Below are 18,410 nucleotides of genomic sequence, written 5' to 3'. Positions count from 1 at the left end.
TCTAGCTCAAGGCAACAGAACTCTATTAATATTTATTTAATAATATATGTTTAATATTTTACAAATGTATTACAAAGCCAGAGACAAGGGTAAAAATCTTAGAAGTTAAAATAATACACTAAATTAGAGAATAATGGAGCAGAGTAGAGAACTAACTAACCAGAGTCAGGAGCATAATCCTATAATCAAAGACCTGTTTTCTGTGGTTTGTTACAATTTACTGATAATGGATGATTCAGATACAGTTTCCAATAGTTGGGGATTTTCTTGCACTCATGTAACATGAATAACTAGATCTTTGTGTGGATGATAAGGTGACAAAATAACCTCCTAGGAGAGGATATTGGGATAAGTCTCCACCTTGCCCGAGTCTAATTTCTGTCCCTGAACAGTGAAAACCCCATCAGTTCTGCTGAAAACAAATAATTTCAAGATTTTAGAAAACACAGTGAGAGCTTTCTCTTCTATAATGAAAAGAAATCCTAAATAGGTAGACTTTGCTTCTCAGAAGCACCTCAGCTGGGAGATTAAATCTTATCTTGCAACAGATACAGTTGTTAGCAAAGCAAATGGAAAATAAGGCTTTGACTCTGCATAGCCACAGAGATAGTGATTTACCCAGTCCTGTCATCACATGATGCTGCAGTTGGTCTGTATACGAGTTTGGCTCACAGTAGTTCTACATCCACTGGAATAAAATAAGTAATGCAGGACCACGCTCTATTTAGCACGGTTAAGATAAACAGGTAGCTCAAGTGATCCTAACTCTTCCTGCTATTTCTGCAGTAGAAAGTAACCTTTTCTGTTCCTGTAGATGTTTGCTTGTACATGCTTATGCATAAAATTTCCCAATGAAAGGACTGATTCCCAGTGCCTAAATACTGCAAAGAATGGGAACAGGCCGTGTGAAATTTGCTTAGAAACTTAAACCATGAAAAACATTAAGGAGGTTTTCAAGTAACAAGTGATAGTATGAGAAGAAATGACCTCAAGTTGTGCCAAGGGAGGTTTCAATTGGGTATTACAAGAAAATTTCTTTACTGAAAGAGCGGTGAAGCATTGGAACAGGCTGCCCAGGGAAGTGGTGGAATCATTGTCCTTGGAGGTGTTCAAAAACCACACAGATGTGGCACTTCAGGACATAGTTTAATAGGCATGGTAGTGCTGGGCTGATGGCTGGATTGAATATTCTTGGAGATCTTTTCCAACCTTAATGATTCTATATCAACTCCATCATATCAGAGAATGCAATTACACAATATCCTACTTCTTGGCTAGCCTTGATACCAGGCTATTTTGAGCACACATTGTTTCCTTCCCCACCCCTACAGGATAAGGCATATCACAGAGCAGAATACTTGATGATGCTAAATACTTCTTAAATAAGGAAAATGGCAATGAAAGCTGCAGCACAGTGAGCAATCTGTAGTCATGGAGTGGAGAGCATCACTTTAAAATGTAAACATTATTTATTGCACTGGTACTGTAATTATAATGTAGGTTTTGCAGAAGCATTACTGTCTTTATTAAGCGATTCATTATCGGCCTCACACTTGAAAGCAACACAAGTAATCTAGAGATGACTCGTGCTGCAAGGACAAAAAATCTAATTCAGCAACAGAGAAAGATCATCTGGCCTGAAATCACCTGCTGACTACAGATTTCCATGTAGTCTTATCTAAAAGACATGAAAGGCAGCCCCTGGGAGCTGCACTTCTAGAGACAAGTCCTTAGAATGTACCTGAATGACACATCTGCCCACTGTAGACGTATAATCATAGAACAGTTTGGGTTGGAAGGGACCCTAAAGATCATGCAGTTCCAACCACATCTTCCACTAGATTAAGTTGCTCAAAGCCTTGTCCAACCTGGTCTTGAACACCTCCAGGGATGGGGCATCCACTACTTCTCTGGGCAACTTGTTCCAGTGCCTTACCACCCTAAATACAATATGAGAAGCATATTTGAAGAAGCCACCTACACGCAGGGTATGGCCCCATATGCATGCCAGAAGAAGATGGCCAAGGAAAGGAGCTTGCTTTTCAAGCTGTAGATATAATACTGCACTTCCCAGAAGCTTTAATATGTCACTGTACATTTATATTCATCCTGGTATTATATGGGATATGCCAAGAACTGTGAGAAGAGTTGGTAATAAACTGCTGAAAAATCTGTTCATTACAGCTCAGTAATTTGTTTTGATATAGTCAGGAACACAGATCCAACTCAGGATAAAGTTAGATGAGGCAGCATACATTATGCTACCTTGCACACTACAATCTGTTACAGATGAAAGTATCTTATATAGGTCAGGCACTGCTTCCCTGGAGACTGACAAAAAGCCATAAGGAAATCAGAGCGATGTTGGGTCTTATTCTAGTGATCTGGTCCACTCCAAAGTTTCAATTATTCAGAGCTTTGTCTCTCTCTGGTCTCGTCTATCAAAGTACTCCTCCCAATCAACTTCTGCAAGGCTAAGCATAGCGGAGTGGACAGCATATATCTGACGATGCAAAACCAGATAAAACTGCTTGCACTCACAAGGAGTTCTGTCAGTTGAAAAAATAAAAGAAAAATCAAAGTGACACTAATTTTCATCTCATCACAACACTAAGCTGCAAAATCAGGTTTTGGGAACAGAAAACGTCTCTCTGTCCCTCACAGCGAGGAGAATGGTGTTGTTAGAACAAGCAATCTTGCATTTCTCTTCCGCTTTCCTTAAAACTGTGATCTAATGTAACTGAGAGGGGACCTCCCCTTCAGTCTTGCTGCAATAACACTTTTATTTCTGACAGATGGGAGGAAAAGAATTTCAGGAACCCAGAAATAAAAATGAGTGGTTTTTGTTATATCTCACAGTCTCAGCAGAGAATTCTATATTTTTAAAATAAATTCTTTTTTTTTTTTTTTTTTTTTGCTACTATATAACTGTATGCTATTCTGGCAAACAAAAAGCACAAAATGCAAGCTTCCAATAAGACTTCATAGCAGAGTTCAGACTTTAATTTTATAACACTTATCGAAGATTTTTTATTGCCACCTATGTATCTAAGAATTTCTCTTCTATCAAAAAAATTGAAAGATTCTCAAACAGAACACCACTGTATTTTCAGAATGCTATTTAGCTGTGAAGAGATATTGAAAGAGGTACACAGATCACACACAACACTGCGTGTAGTAAACAGATGAAGAGTGTATGATAGACAAAGAAAATACGCACTTTATGAATATTTTGATTCTCCTCCAGTGAGAAGGTGTATAAACGCCTGTATATTCCAGTTTGCTCCATAGTGATTTTCCACACTTAAATAAACCAAGTAATCTAGGAAGGCTTTGCCCATTTTGCCATATAAGAAACTATCCTCCTTACCAATTCTAGGATCACAGGTAAGCAGGGAGTTTTAGGTATTATCTCTGCATAATTCTAGCATTGTTACTTGAATGAAAGAATAATACCAAATTCTGTATTCCTATCCTTGTCCTAGGTAAGTTCTTTAAAAAGATATAGGAGGTTTTGCTCCTTTTTATCCCCCTCTCTCCTCCAATACAACAATTTATACCACTACAGAGCTGTGGATCTCCTTTGCATGCCATCATCTACACATTTTTGACTGTTTTTTCCCTTTGGCAATAAAAAGCAATCTGTATTTTAAACAGAAGCCACCAGTATTGGTTGGTTATGTTTCTCACCCTGATTCCAAGCTCCACATTCTCTCCTCCATATACTTCCATGCCTTCATCCAGTAAGCCAATCTCTTGGAAATATTCTCTATCTACTATGAAGCATCCAATCAATGCAGGACTTCTGGAAGAATAAAACAGTAGCAATCAAAATTACCAGATAGAATATGAACAATTTTATTATTCAGAATCAGATTATATATATAATTGCAGGATCGAATGGTGCATCAAGACAGATTTATCCACCTTTGTCTTTTAATGTTCTTGATTCTACGACTAAATAAGTACCATCGAAGGAAAAAGGATCAAAAATTATTTGATATACATATTTACCAGAACAGGTAGGATTTTAGTGCTAACAATATTATACCCAGGAGCCCCAGTTTTCATTCTGAGGCACCAGCCATTCCAGTCTCTGTCCCTGCTAAGTCCTCAGGTTTCTCATCTGTGATAATTAACAAAGATATGCAATGTTGCTGAATTTTGTAAGTTTAACCAGAAGCCACGTTCACCTACAGATAAGAAAATTGTGTCTGTAAGCTTATGTAAAAGAAGAGATTATTTCTTTAATACCTACTTCCAGGTCAAGTTTTGCAATACAGAATAAAGAAATGTCTGCCCTTGCCAGCGTACGGTAACACTGTTGTCTTGAGCCAACACATAACTTTACCGAATCAGTAAGCTCTATTTATGTCATGACTTGAATTAGCCAACTTTTACCATGCGGAGCTAATCTTAAGAAGGTAAGAGTTCAGTCATAGAGGATACAATTTTACCTTTATGAGATGCATTGGAGGAGAATACAGCGTTAACTTGGCCATTTCATTTTTCTCCTACCTTATAATACACAATGGCAAGAAATAAAAAAGGCCTTTTCTGATTATTATGCTTGTATCAGGAACTCCGGTAACAACAGGATATTAATTAGCAATACAGGGGAAATCATCTTGCATTTACCGTGAATGTTCAAGCTGCAATAAGGGCAGACATCTGCTTTCAAACAGTTTATAGGATACCTGAATAAAAAATTGTACAGTTCTACTGAAATTATACATACCCATTTCACAACAGTGAAGGAATGTTTCTCATGTATTTATTAATGAAGAAAATAACAGTTAATACCACTTCAAAAGTTATGCTTCTTTTATGACAAAGTACTTTTGGTGTTGTTTTTAAAGTATTTTTCAGAGTACCAGCTTCCCTTTGTTAGGATTCTAGAAGCACACTGGAGGCATGATAGAAGTCATCAATCAATACATATGGCTTTTTTGTTTGTTTCTTTTAATTATCCAGCACACACATGCAGTGTACCACACCCAAATAATAGTTGCCAGGGAAAGGTCTAAGGAAGAAACCTAAACATCCAACATTGATAAACATCCATTCCACAATCTTCTAACAGAACAGAGTTGGAAAAGCAGATTTGCTCTGTATTCTGAGTTCAAATACTTTTAATTTTAAATGTCACCATAATTAATATAGAAGGTTTGCTTCTCCAGGACTCAGTAGAGTATTTCAAAGCATTTTTGTAACATTAATGGAGCTCATCAACACTGAGAAACATTTCTAATGAAGTGGAAATTACCATCCTTTTTTTATGTGTGTTTGCGGCAAGCCTGTGAATTTTCACCTCCTGCTTTCCAGTTCTAAGCGCTGTTCTAATGACCAGCATGTGGGTCAGTGCAGTTCGGAGTCTTTAAGCTTTCAACTCCAGAGAAAAAAACATCCTAAAAAGATGAAAGATATCCCTTACATCAGCATAGAAGCTGATTGGTAGTGATGACACCCTCACACTGCCATTGCTATTTAAGGTTTTGCTTGGCAGAAGATGAAAGCAGTCTCCACTCTTTCTTTCTGCACAGAGCTAGGCTGCAGGTACCAGCGACCTCCTTTTTATTAACGCAAAAGAAAAGCCTAGAATTGCAGCAGAGCTGCTAAGGGGATTCAGAGCCACCTACTCCTTTCCCAGAGGTAAGGGTATTGTTCTGTACCAGCCTAACAATATTCTAGACATAATAAGAAAGTACAGAGCTAGATTGTACCAAAACAAGGATGTAATACAGTCTTTGCTCACACTCTAGCAGCGGACCAGCATTAACTCCAGGACCTAATACAGAGGAAAAACTCTGTGACAGTATTATAATGAATACAACTGCCAGAACAGTTTTGTTTATATAATGCATTTCTAAAGAAAATTCTGTTTCTGGCACATTACCACTAAATTAGCAGACAGGATATTTGGAGAAAACAGTGCTGCTAAGCACTCAATGTACCATTTCACTCTGGCATTGTGTTTTACCCCACGGTAGTAACAAGGAAATCTATGTTAAAAGATCTACTGAAAACAGCGGTTTCCTTGATGACTGCATAGGACTCAAGGATGAAAGCTGAAGAGGATAGCTCAAGAACATTTAAGTAATTTAACACCTAATTTAATATTACAGTTAGAAAAATCTGTTACATAGCTGAGACCACGCACTAACAGTCATATCTAAGAGAGCATTGCCAGTGACACACTAAACTAGGTCACAGTTGCATGTTACCTTATCGGAGCAGTTGTGTTCTCCAGTTTCCACCATGACTTAGGAGGGTTCAGATATCTGCACCACAGCTCCCAGTCAAACCCCTGTGCTGAGAGGGGATATTCCTCTATTTCAAAATTATCATACTTAATGTTATCAAATGATGGAGAAATTACTCTTTTTCTGTTTTCTTTTATCCTAGTGAGCACTGGTTCAGCCCTAAAAAAAGAAAAAGAGATGTCAGTAGAAGCAGAGCACTGATGGAAATAGCAGCTTATACCATCTGCTTCAGAAAGGGCAAAGGCTATAATTGTTACCCACTCCCTTTTCTTCGAGATGGAGTTTTGACAGAGCAGGATCTGCCTCAAAATAACACACTGCAGTATTTTATCTAGGATGCCCTATTATTAACCTTGATATTAGCTGGTGAACGGAAGAATTAGTCTCTCCATATATCGTAGAGCATTTACAGCCTTGTTACCAGATAATGATAACTTCAGGCTCTCAATATTATCAAGGACATTGAGATCAACTCTGATTTATTAACTCTATTATTATTATTTATTAATTCTTCTTATTATTAACTCTAATAATACATTTATCCTGAGGACAGAATCTCCTGTCTTTTTACCATCCTTTTTACTCAAGAAGAAACAAAGACATTAAACACAGACTGAACAAAAAACTAAAACATGGTTTTAGTTACATGCTACTTTTGCACAAAGCAGCCACCTCAGTGCCAAAATGACACTTCTTTGTTTACAGTGTAGAGCATAAAAGAAGCATAATATTTTTAATTAAAGAAGATAAATTTGCCTCTATGGGCAAAGGGCTACACTATCAGAGGATGTTTTTAATGTGCAGTTTTCCAATATAGTTTAAATACACTGTAATTAGACCAGCAGATAGCTCAGACTATAAAAATGGATCCAGATTATGTTACACAGCATAAATGAATTTTTTATGCTTGTGTCCATGATTGTGTCTGGATTTTCATTAAAAAGATCAGAATGCTAATTCACCCTCTATATGCAAGATATACACCATTCAGTAATTTATAAACAGTGCTTAGAAAAGTTCCCTTGCCAGAGAAATTGAAGACACATACCATCCCACATTGAATTCTACGTGGGCATCAAAGAGAGCGACCACTGGTGCTGTGGCTACTCTCCATCCACTAACTCGAGATCGAATCAGCCCCTCTTGTTTGCTGTGTCGAACAACCTTGATGAAACCCGGCTTATGAGCATTCACTTCATCAACATACTTATTTAGTTTCTCCTTGAGTTCTTCTGTGGAAAAGAAAGAATTAGATGTTAAGAAGTATCAGCTAGACAAAGTGTAAACACTTGTTCTTTCAGCAAAATGGGAGTCTTCACACATGGAAACACTCTCTTTTGGTTTAAATACTAAGAATTCTCAAATAGTCAAGTCTAAAAATAGGTGAACAAAAAGTAAAAGGACCATAAATTACATAGTAGTAAAAAAATCCATGTGTGACTATTCAACCCATGTGACATCAGAATCCTGCCACAGTTTAACATTAACACAAGCACTAAATCATAAAGTACCATAGCTACATAAGTGTACAATATGTTACCGTAGCAACTAACAAGATAACCATCTTATATTTCCAGAAAAATATGCCCAAGTATTGTCCACAAACTTTTGGCACCAATATCTCAAGGAGAAAAGTAAGATTAGAACAAATTTATTATATATTTATCCTTCTTCCATTTTTCTTTATAAACTCGAACAATTCTTTTCTATCTCTACTAAAAAGTTCCAGACTTCCACTCTTCTCACAGGACAACAAAGACTAATGAAAGTACTGAAGGAGATTCTTTCCTAATAAAAACACTATAACTTTTTAATAAAAAAAAAATCTATTTATGTTATGAAACCACCTTGGTGTTATCAAAATCCCTTTCTTCCAAATGTCTCCACGACTCTAGAAATGTCTTTGCTGTGATGCAGAACACTGCTCCTGCGGTTACAGTGCTAAACTGGATATAGTCAAACCTGCATTAAAAGCTCAATGCTACCTTGCCCTTTCTGTGAAATCTTGAGCAAGCTGTTTAATTTCTCCACAATCAATTCCCCACTTGCAAAATGGGATCACCACATCCACTGCTCCTTTTCAGTCTAAATAGACTTTAGAGAATAGCAGTCATCTTTTACTCTGCATTGGCCAGTACCTCAAACCCTGGGGCACTGAGCTAAGGGGAGGTTCTATCAGACAAGGGGTGGCACCAGAGCGCCGCAGAGGGAGAAGCAGCACCCAATAGTAGTAAGCAGTGTGGGAGGGAGTACAACTTCTGCCATGTTGGCTGGCCCAAATTGCTTCCCAACAAAATAACACAGGTTTTTTTCCTGTAAATCTGACCAATGAGACTTCTTTTGTTTCATGGGCACTAGTGGCAAGATCTTCTCCTAGCTATGCGCCAGGAGGACATTTCTGCACTGATGCCAGGTAGGTGCTCAACACGGTAAGCCAACCACTCTGTGAATTGATGTCCTCAGATCTGGACAATATGCACACTAGAATGGTTAGTGCAACAGAAAGTTAAAAGCAAGCTGACTTTATTAGACACAATAAATGTTCATCCTTGAAAAGGAGGTGGATGTGCCCTCTCTTAGGGCTGACAAAGAAGACCAGAGCTGTTTCATGAGGGGTTCTGTAGACTGAAGACTGTTAAAACCCATATGACCTTAGCTGACCTACTTGTCTGAGGACATAAAGGAGTTAGCAAAACATTCAAGTACAAAGACTCCTTAAATTCACCTCTCTCTGTGAAGACTCTCAGACAGCCAACAGGCATGATGCTCTTGCAGCTGGTTCCACTGGCATTGCAGGACAGGGCATGCCCAATACCTTCGCATAAGTGAATTCTCTTCATGGAAGCAAGAGAATACTAAATAAAAGCCCTGATGCTTACAGTTTTCATAAAGAAAAAGAATTTAAAAGAAGTTATCTGATGATCACAGTACTTAAACTGCAGCTATATTTTAGGAATGGATTATATTGCCAATATCTATTATGGTTTATCTGTCACTGCCTCACCCTGAATAAACAATATGAGGCAGTAACACACAGAGCACAGAATTCTACTTTGCATTCGATGTGCTGTGTATTGATCAATACACTATTTTTCTTATAAAGTCAAAATACCATATTCAGGCTTTCTATCACTCCTGTGCAAAGCAACATGTTCTCACTGTTCATCCCCTAACACACAGAGATTTGTAGCACAAAACTATCAAACCAACCACTAGCTAACAGCACTTTAAATTCAAAAGAAGACTTTTATGTAACTGAAACTATGCTCATCTAAAACCAGTGCAAAACCGTCCTCTATTCTCAAAATGTAGCATTGTGGAGGGTAAATATCAAAACATGAAGATCAAAGCTTTGCTTTCAGTGTAAGTGGCTGTTCATAGATTTGCAATACTAGGAAGTTTTTGGGGTTTTTTTTGCATCAACAATGCAGCATCATCACCAAGTATAAAATACATAAAAGGAAAGCAGGCTCTAATCAAGGACTTGGAAATCAGTACGTTTGATAAAGTTACTATTCTTTCAATCATCTCTGGTTTTAGCAAGCAGGCTATTCTTACTCCTGTCATATCCTTTTTCTGATGTGGACTGCCTTTAGAAGCTTGAGTAAACACAAAATCTTTTCCATAGCCAGGTGTGCTACAGAAACAGGTGGAAGTGGAATAGAACCCAAGTCTTTGCTTGCCACCAGCATGACTCCAGCTGCAAATTACAGCTGTGACATTTACTAGGCAGTAAACACTTCTACTTTTCTGGATACACTGTAGCTTTTTGCAAATGAGGTGTCTGGCCTGCAAGAGTCTTTGGGGAACCTCGGAGGCTCACACACAGTCAGTCAGTATGGAAGATCCTTCTCTGGACTTCAGTATCAGCCTCAGGAGGTGGAGGAGGAAAGTGATACATTTTACCTAATATTCAGTACTGGCCCACATGCAGTCACTTACTCTGGAGCATGTCCACAGGAGATAAAGCAATATTTTGCAGTCAGGCATTTTCCGGCCTTTTTATTTAAAGCACGTTAGCTTTGCTTTGAAAAGGCAGAGTGCTGAGCAAAGCATTACGCGCAGCCTTTGTCATACAAAACCTACTGGGGAGACTCTCCCGAAAGAAAAGGTAGGTCTACTTAAAAAAAATGCATCATTTTCACTCAGCCACAGCAGACATGTAAATGAAGCTTAAAAAAGTCACTATTTTGAGAAGAACATTTAAAGATCCCCTAGCACAACACTTAAGTCATTTTTTTCCCATGCATTCCACGTTTTCCTGAGTTTTACATGAGAAATCTGAGTTCAATTGCCTTTGACAGTTTTAGAGCACCCTGTCCAACTGGACTGAATGGTGGGACTCCCCCTAGAACTGATCATACAATTTGTGATGGCACTGATGTTCTTCAGCAATATATTTTTAACCTATGCTCTGTTTTTTTCCACTTCAGATACGTTGCCTGAATAATAAACATTCTTTTTCATTAATTATTGTGCTTCACTGCTTTATGCCACCATAGGGAGAAGAAAAGGAATGAGCAAATGTGTCATCTTCAATACACTGTTGATTTGTTTCTAATTATGGAAACAAACAGGCTTATAAAGATAGATGTGTTTGCCTTTCAGCACAGAATCTCTCAAATAAGGAGTCAATTTGACTAAGCTGAATGAGTATCTGCGATTGGAGAGAAAGAGCAGCCAAATACGGAATGGAAAAATGGTGCTGGATCTGGCATTTGGAAATGTTGCACTCTACCACCTGTCTCTATATGGTACAGATGTCTGGAAAACACAGCACAACTCTCATAAATGTAGAAAACATGATTACTGTGCCATAATTATGTTTAATATTAACATAATTAAGTTCTAATACTTTTAAGGGGTTGTTTGTTTTTAACAAATCCACAAAGATTTTGCTTGTCAGGTGTCCCTATTCAGTGCAACAAAGTAGAGCTAAGGAATTTATGCAACTTTGCTTTCTTAGAAAAGGGCAGAAGCAGAACAGGATGGAGGCAGGGAGCATAAGGAGTCAGAAGACATCAGCCATCCTACAGCTACAGAGACTGTATGTGAAAGTATCATGAAAATCCCTTCACAAGCCATCCTCCTTTCAGGGCCTGAGGGAATGGTGGGTTTGAGAGAGGATCTGGCAATGTAACTGCTCTGCATGCAAGACTGTAGCTTGCTTGGCTTGTGTGAGTGGCTATTCCTGGCCCAGAGGGGCCATTTGGACCATAGTCTTGCCTTCTCTTTGAATGCTGGTGTGTTGTGGCAGTCCATATAATATAGAAAATATTTCCACATATGTCTTAGGTTGTTTCTCAGAAGGAAAACTATCACATATGTCTCAGGTTGTTTCTCAGAAGGAAAACTATCTACTGACCATGCTCTTCATCCAGTCACAAGCAAATAGTCTAAGTTTTGTATGCCTCTGCCCTCCTTAAGTTGGGAAGATGTCAGGCTAGATGCTCAAGGATGTAAGGTGCCTTAGCACCATGGGACTCCAGTGCCCTACAGCAGCTGTGGGTCTGATCCCAGACTTCAAATGTTTAAGTTATTGATACAGTGCTGTCATAAATTATAAATTACTGCCTAACATTCATACAGAAGTAGCTTAAAGAACAGTCAATTAAGCCCCACTTTCAATAACTTTCATGCTTTAATGTGTTCTCATTCTGAGTGCTTCTTCCATCTCTCAGAACAATTACATTAGTAAAGTCTGACACTTGTGCTTTGCTGAGACAGATGCATTTTACTGACTTTTTTAAACTCTTCTTCTTAGCTTTAAGTTCCAACAGAGTTAAAATACTAAATAAATAAATAAATAAATAATAGCACTCTCATAACTTTATGCGTTTTCTAAAGCCTAACAGTCCCTGTTGACTTTGGTGCAGCAGAACGCACCGTGGATGTTATTGCTGTCTCCACAAGTCTTGTGCTTTTACCTCCAGGGAAAAAATGATTTCCCTGTCAAAGTCCCAGGAATTACCATGCCCCTCTTTAACCTTAGCACTTGGCACAAATGTGGCTTTTTTTTTGCTGTGAATGGAGATTCTTCTTCAACAAAGAACAAGGTTTAACATAACAATCATTCTCTGTGCCAGAAATTGTGGATCGACAACATTATATGAAATAGGCAAAATCCTGCCAATTTATTACTTTTATGCTCTAGCTTTGTGTGTTCATTGAGCTGCCTAGAAGGCACACTCTGGTCACCAGGTAAAGCATCAATATTTTCTTGGATCATAAAGGACACTTAAAGGCAAATCATTATAGCTTCTGCAGAAACACAGAGGAGCTGCTACCTGTTTTGGACCCAAGAGACCACTGGTCAGTTTTCCCCTGGCAAGGGTCCCAGGGCCTTCCTGAATGACCTGTGCAACAGCTCAAAATGGGATTCACTGCCCTGCACCAAGGCAAAACAGCCAGCTGGCAGAGCACAAGAAGTCAGCACATCAGGGGAGCTGCTGCTATACTAGAAGCATTTCATCAGGTGCATCCTGATTCTGCATGAAAGGCAAATAAACTGGCAAAAAGACAGAATGTTCACACACCAATTAATTCTAAACCAAGATATTTCCATCTTCTTTATCTGATTATCTGTGGCCCAAAGTCTTAGGAACAGGAAGAGCTGCTTTTCCACTCTTCCAATAAGGATTCCATATGTTTTAGAAAACCAGAAAGTATTAACATAGCTAACTGTCTTTTTGGCAATTAAAGTAAGGCTTATACCAGGTTTGCTGCCATAAAATATCTTCTCTTCCCTTTCAGTCACTCTGCAGGTATACAACCTGAGTTCATGTGATAACTTGAATTCATGGCATCCACCAGGCATGTAAGCAAAACTTCTTGCAGCACTTATTCTAATGTACAAGCCTATTAGATAATGTCACTTATTTTGCATGCAGCTCAGTGTTTCGCAATTCTTATTTTGCTCTTCTCTGGCCTGTTATCTTTCATGCTCAAGTGATCACCTCTCATCTCTATAGCAGAAGCAGATAATTCCAAATGGAAAATATTTATAACCAGATAGAAGCATGTCATTTGTAATGCACATGTGTATATAGAATGTTAGCAACAGAGGGCAACAATGCACAAACAGATAAGAAGGGGCTGCTGTGCAAGCGTATTTAATAACCTTATGTTATCTAGTAATAGATAAATCACCCAAGAGAAATTACTACTATGCAGAGATTTATTTGAACAGACCTCAAAACCAAAAAAACAGTACAGTTCTTTTCCTCCATTACTATACCTAACTTGTACTGTTGACAGAGATGAATAATCTAATCTCAGAAGTTCAAGCTATCCACATGTAAAGCCAGATAGTGTAATGAACTTTCACGGTCACAATCCCTATATTTAGCAATCCAAAATCTCAGCTGCTGTCAAACTTCCCCAGGTCTATTTAAGATGAATGAGGCCTACAACAATTCATTCCAGCTCACACCTCGGACTACAAGCTAAGGATTTCCTTAGTCTAGCACTTGAACAGCACACTTCTCCCACAATAAAGGCAGAAAAAAATGCACGTTTTCTCTTCTCAGCCTCTACAAACACACACATGCTCTTTCAATTACCCAGGAGAATCCAGTACAGTGGAATGGGAAGCACACATTGCTTTAAAAAGGTTTGATGGGGTTTGCTTTTATCCATTCCCAGATTCTCTCACAAACATCCTTTCTATACACAGAAAGTGATTAGGTGGACACCACTGAATCCTTTTCCTAGCTGTAAGGTCCTCAGAGTCTGACACCACAAGAACCACGTACCAGCAAATAATATCACTTCAGAACAGTAATCAGTAAACGAGCACACCTTCAACAGAAAACCGACTTTGCAGAAGAGACCTGTGCCTGCAGCTATTCCTTGAGCGATTTGACAGACACATACCCCTCTTGGGTCTATTTTGGTTTTTTTTCCTAAATGATGCATAGTTCCAATTCTAACCATGAAGTGGGATATCACCCTCTAGATCATTAAATCCTACCTAGAAATATTGCTGCATCTTAATAAATCCCAATAGTACAGGAAGAAAAATGAAAATAATATTTTGGAATTTGTGGCAGCTGAACACCATGTTATGGAGGAGGAGGATACTGGAGAAAGAAATATTACATCTGTTATTTTTTGTTAGTACTATTATCTTGTAGTAATGTCATTATTATAAGGCCTGTAAATCCCTTTCATTTCTCTTTTATTATATATTGAGTACTGTTCAAAGACATTACTCAATTTCTGTTGCAAGGTGCATCCTGTCATAGGTATCACCAAGCCCCCAAGTAGTATAATGGACTGGCTTAGGCCCTGTGAAAACCCTGAAAACCCTTTTTGGGGGGAAGAAAAAATGACCACTTTACCTTGCTGGACCTCTCTTCCTCCACCAAGAAGACATGTCTTGGTAAGAATTGCACTCCTCTGGCTCTGTCAGATATTTCCCCAGGAAAATAACTACTAACTTGAGTTTTTTATTGTTACTTGTTTTATGTGTGTATATATACATATGGTAAGTGTTAACCAGTTACAAGTGTTTAAGCGCTAACGGAGCAAGTGAATTTATCAAGGCAATCCTGAATTTGTTTTAATCTGTCACTTGAATTAAATTACTTATTGCCTCCGGTATTGTGAAATTGTCTCTCTGATGGGCATTGCCAGTATTAACCCCGTGTATACCTAGTTTCTAAAGAGACTCTTACAGGTGATCAGATTCTGACTTGTGGCAAAAGCACGCACACATAACCCTTTAGTCATAAACTGTCAACTAAGTCTGAGACTAGAGAATTCATCCAGTCACAGCTGGTATCCTCTCTGAGGGGCATCTAGAAAGCAAAGGAGTCTTCCCTTGAACTTTGTGACTTGATCAGAGGGCCCCCTTAGCCACCTGTCAGAATCTCACCTGTTTAACATGACACCCCATGCTAACAGCAGAGTGTCTTGCAAGGCTTTGCAAAAGAGAGATAAACTGAGATACCAGATGGATCTACAAGTCACACCAGAAGTTGCAGCTGTGGAGGAACAGAACCTGGGTGTCCCAAATCCCAGGGCAGCACATTAACACTGAACGATTTCCCTGAGGCTGTGATTCTTCAATTTGAGCCATGGCTCATGTGGAGCCCAGATGACACTGTGCAGATGCAAGAGCTCATCCACATCACTGGATCAAGATTAAAAGGCAGCTGATGTCCAGACCTCTTGTTAATGTCAACAGAAATGCATTGCAATAAAGGAATTAAACGTAGCCCTTCCATTGTCCTATGAACAGGAGGGACTCGCACGCTTACCTCTGAGTATGGAGTAGAGCTTACTAATGGTAAGAGTTAACATCAAGGGAGGGAAAGAAAATAAATCTACTCTCAGATGAACATTCCTTCCAGCTCTTGTACATAGTAAGGCAGGACTAATGAAAAAAAAAAACCACATTACAAAATTCCCAAATTAGAAACTTTACAACTGAGAATAAAAGCCAGTTGGGCGTGTGCCTGTGAACAATCAAACACAAGCTAAAAGTAGAAAGGGTCTTTCCAAGCTCTGCCAATAGTTACCAACTGCCCTACAAACAACAAAGCAAGGGTACAGAGGCTGCTACACATCTCTTCATGGCCATACATGTTTAAATCTTAAAAATATCTTTAAGCACATACATGTAATGATATAATCTTAGTTGTTCCACTCAACTTTCTGATTGCTAGGTACTTCAATTAATCTCAGCAGGAACAGTGTTCCCCTCCAGTTTACTGTATATGACTGCTTCCCATTTAGGGACTGGATATACTATGGGTACAATAACATGATCACAACAATGGTTAACCTGGTCAGGAACAAACACTATGACTGAAACCGGATTGTCACATCACATCTGATGCAAGAAAGAGTTCTGATGTTTATTTGGACAGAGCAGTTTCAGAAAGGGGCCATAAAGTGAGAAGTACACAAGCACCAAATCATGCATTAGAGGGGTCACAATGAATACAGTCCACTGCTGAAATAACCACTGCCAAAACTCTGAGCTCATAATTTCATTTCTTGGTATTCCTGGATTCATTTATAAAATGACCTTTAAATGTTAAAGTGCCAGGGAAATGCATTCTAATCCCAGCTGGATAGCAGCTGTTTTGAGTAATCTAAGTGGCTTTTATTTCCAATATACAGTATTTAATTCTAATCTATTTTTTGGATGTGTAAGGAACAGAAAAATCACTATTCAGGAAAAAAAACCAAACTCAACTAAACATCTGAATGCAGCCAGAGCAGACTGTATAAATCTAGAAATATACGATCTGAAGAACATATTAGAAATACTCGATCCTTCTATAACCATAAGACACAGAAAGCAGCTTGCTGTACTGTAATCTTGATAAATAATCATGACTCCAAGAAACAGCGTGGTAATTCATGTTATGATAACAGATTCATAACGAGAAGGAAACTGCCAATTAAAACACAATAGTCCAACTGTAACTACTTTATTTCTGGAGTGGATTCGGAGTAAATCAGTCATATAAGTTGCGTTAAAAATGGAATATGCAAATATGTAGTTAGAAATGTATGGAACAGAGATGCTTATATTCCTCCCTCGATCAAACCTCTCTCTAACAGCATGGAAACTGAGAACATGACTATAAAAGGAAGATGGAACAAAGTAATCACAGAATACTTCTGGTCAGAAGGGACCTCTGCAATCCAAGTCCTAACTCAAAGCAGGTCCAATTAAACAATATTAAAAATATCATTCACTATTAGAGAGTTATTTAAAAGAATGCCAGAGAGCATTAAAGGATGGGGTTTGAATTTGTTTTTAATAAATGAGATTTAGCCTTGCATGCTCCATGGGGTTTTATGAAAATCTTACTTTATATCATAAATGAGAATCCAACTTCATACCCGCTGCAGAGAAATAATTCCCTGGGAGCAAGAGAGTAGCTAGCAGGTACTAAACCTGATGATACTGTAAGACCATTCTTGACAGTCAGGACAGCAGTAACACTATTTCTCCTTTTGAGAACTCACTCTAAAAATCAAACTGCAGTTGAGAAAAGAAAAAAAAGCTACAACCTTCCGTGGTACATTTTTTTTAACTTGTTCCAGATGTAGAGTTGCCAGATCCTATTTTGAATGACTGGCTCTTACTCTATCAGACAACTCTTACACATCAGAAGCAAAACATTCTGTCCATATTCCAGGTCAAAAAGATTGTTTTCTTGACTACCTGTGTCCATGTTGTGTGATCTGTTTCTGTTTTCTCCTTTCAAAGGTGGATTGCCACTAGCAGAAGAATGCAATTCACCACAGTAATAGAAATACAGCACCCAGAACACCACGGAGAAATACAGCCTGCCTGGGCAGAAGTGCTCTTTTTAGTAGATGGCATTAGTTCACAACAAGGACTTGTATTTAAATCAGCAGAGCTGAACTCACACAAGATGTTTCTGTCGACAGACAGCACAAAAAAAAAGAAGGCAAATTATACCAATACGAGCAAATTTTGTTCATTATTCTAATCACTAATATACTGCTGACAATGCAAACAAGAACAGATTGGATAAAACCACTTGCATATAAAAATTTTACAGGCTGAAATAGTGATATCCCTGAAGTAAAAGAGAACTTTCCAGAAAAACAGTTATATGCCCAGACCCTGAATGTAACATCACACATAACCGCAAGAACAAGTTAGTTTAGCCCCTGTAAAAGCCAGCTCTCACATGCCCTTGTACCATGTGTGGTCTTGAAAAATTCTGATGAACGCACTCTATTACATTGCACATCCACCACAGTCTGTTAACCTGATAAAGAAAGAAAGGCAGGACCTCTCCCATCACCTACCAAGCAAACAAAGGAGAGCCTTCAGTGTGCACTTCTACTACAACCCTAGGAGGAATGTCATCTCACTAGTGCCAAGATCATTTGGGACTATCTGGTAGGTATCTGCTGTGCTGTTGAAGTCATGGGTTCTTGCCCAGCAAGTACAGCTCAGGATGTGTCAGAATTAGTGTTCACGTAGAAAATTATGCACACAGACACTTACATCCAGGCCCTCCCCTACCACATTTCCCCAATAGCTTCATTTTCTCAACAAACGCAGAAAATTTAAATGACTTAATGAAAAGCTCCCAGCCAGCATAGTTTTTACTGACATTATTATTTCTTATGTATATTATACTTCTG

The 18,410-nt window shown here is 38.5% G+C and overlaps 1 protein-coding gene across 3 annotated transcripts in view; it reads right to left on the bottom strand.

Moving 5' to 3' along the window:
• The window catches only part of GALNT18 (polypeptide N-acetylgalactosaminyltransferase 18), a 244,808-nt gene that overhangs the window by 71,475 nt on the left and 154,923 nt on the right, over positions 1-18,410 (bottom strand). For all 3 annotated transcript variants that reach the window (XM_054067429.1, XM_054067431.1, XM_054067430.1), the window contains exons 5-7: positions 7,312-7,495; positions 6,225-6,422; positions 3,691-3,805 (exon numbers count right to left, since the gene is read on the bottom strand). In XM_054067429.1, coding sequence (XP_053923404.1) covers positions 3,691-3,805; positions 6,225-6,422; positions 7,312-7,495 — 497 coding nt within the window. The remainder of the gene's footprint in view (positions 1-3,690; positions 3,806-6,224; positions 6,423-7,311; positions 7,496-18,410) is intronic.

This window comes from Cuculus canorus, chromosome 5 (genome assembly GCF_017976375.1).
Source record: "Cuculus canorus isolate bCucCan1 chromosome 5, bCucCan1.pri, whole genome shotgun sequence".
NCBI classification, from domain to species: domain Eukaryota; kingdom Metazoa; phylum Chordata; class Aves; order Cuculiformes; family Cuculidae; genus Cuculus; species Cuculus canorus.
Note: the sequence above shows the minus strand (reverse complement) of the source record. Positions and strands in the feature narration are given on the sequence as shown.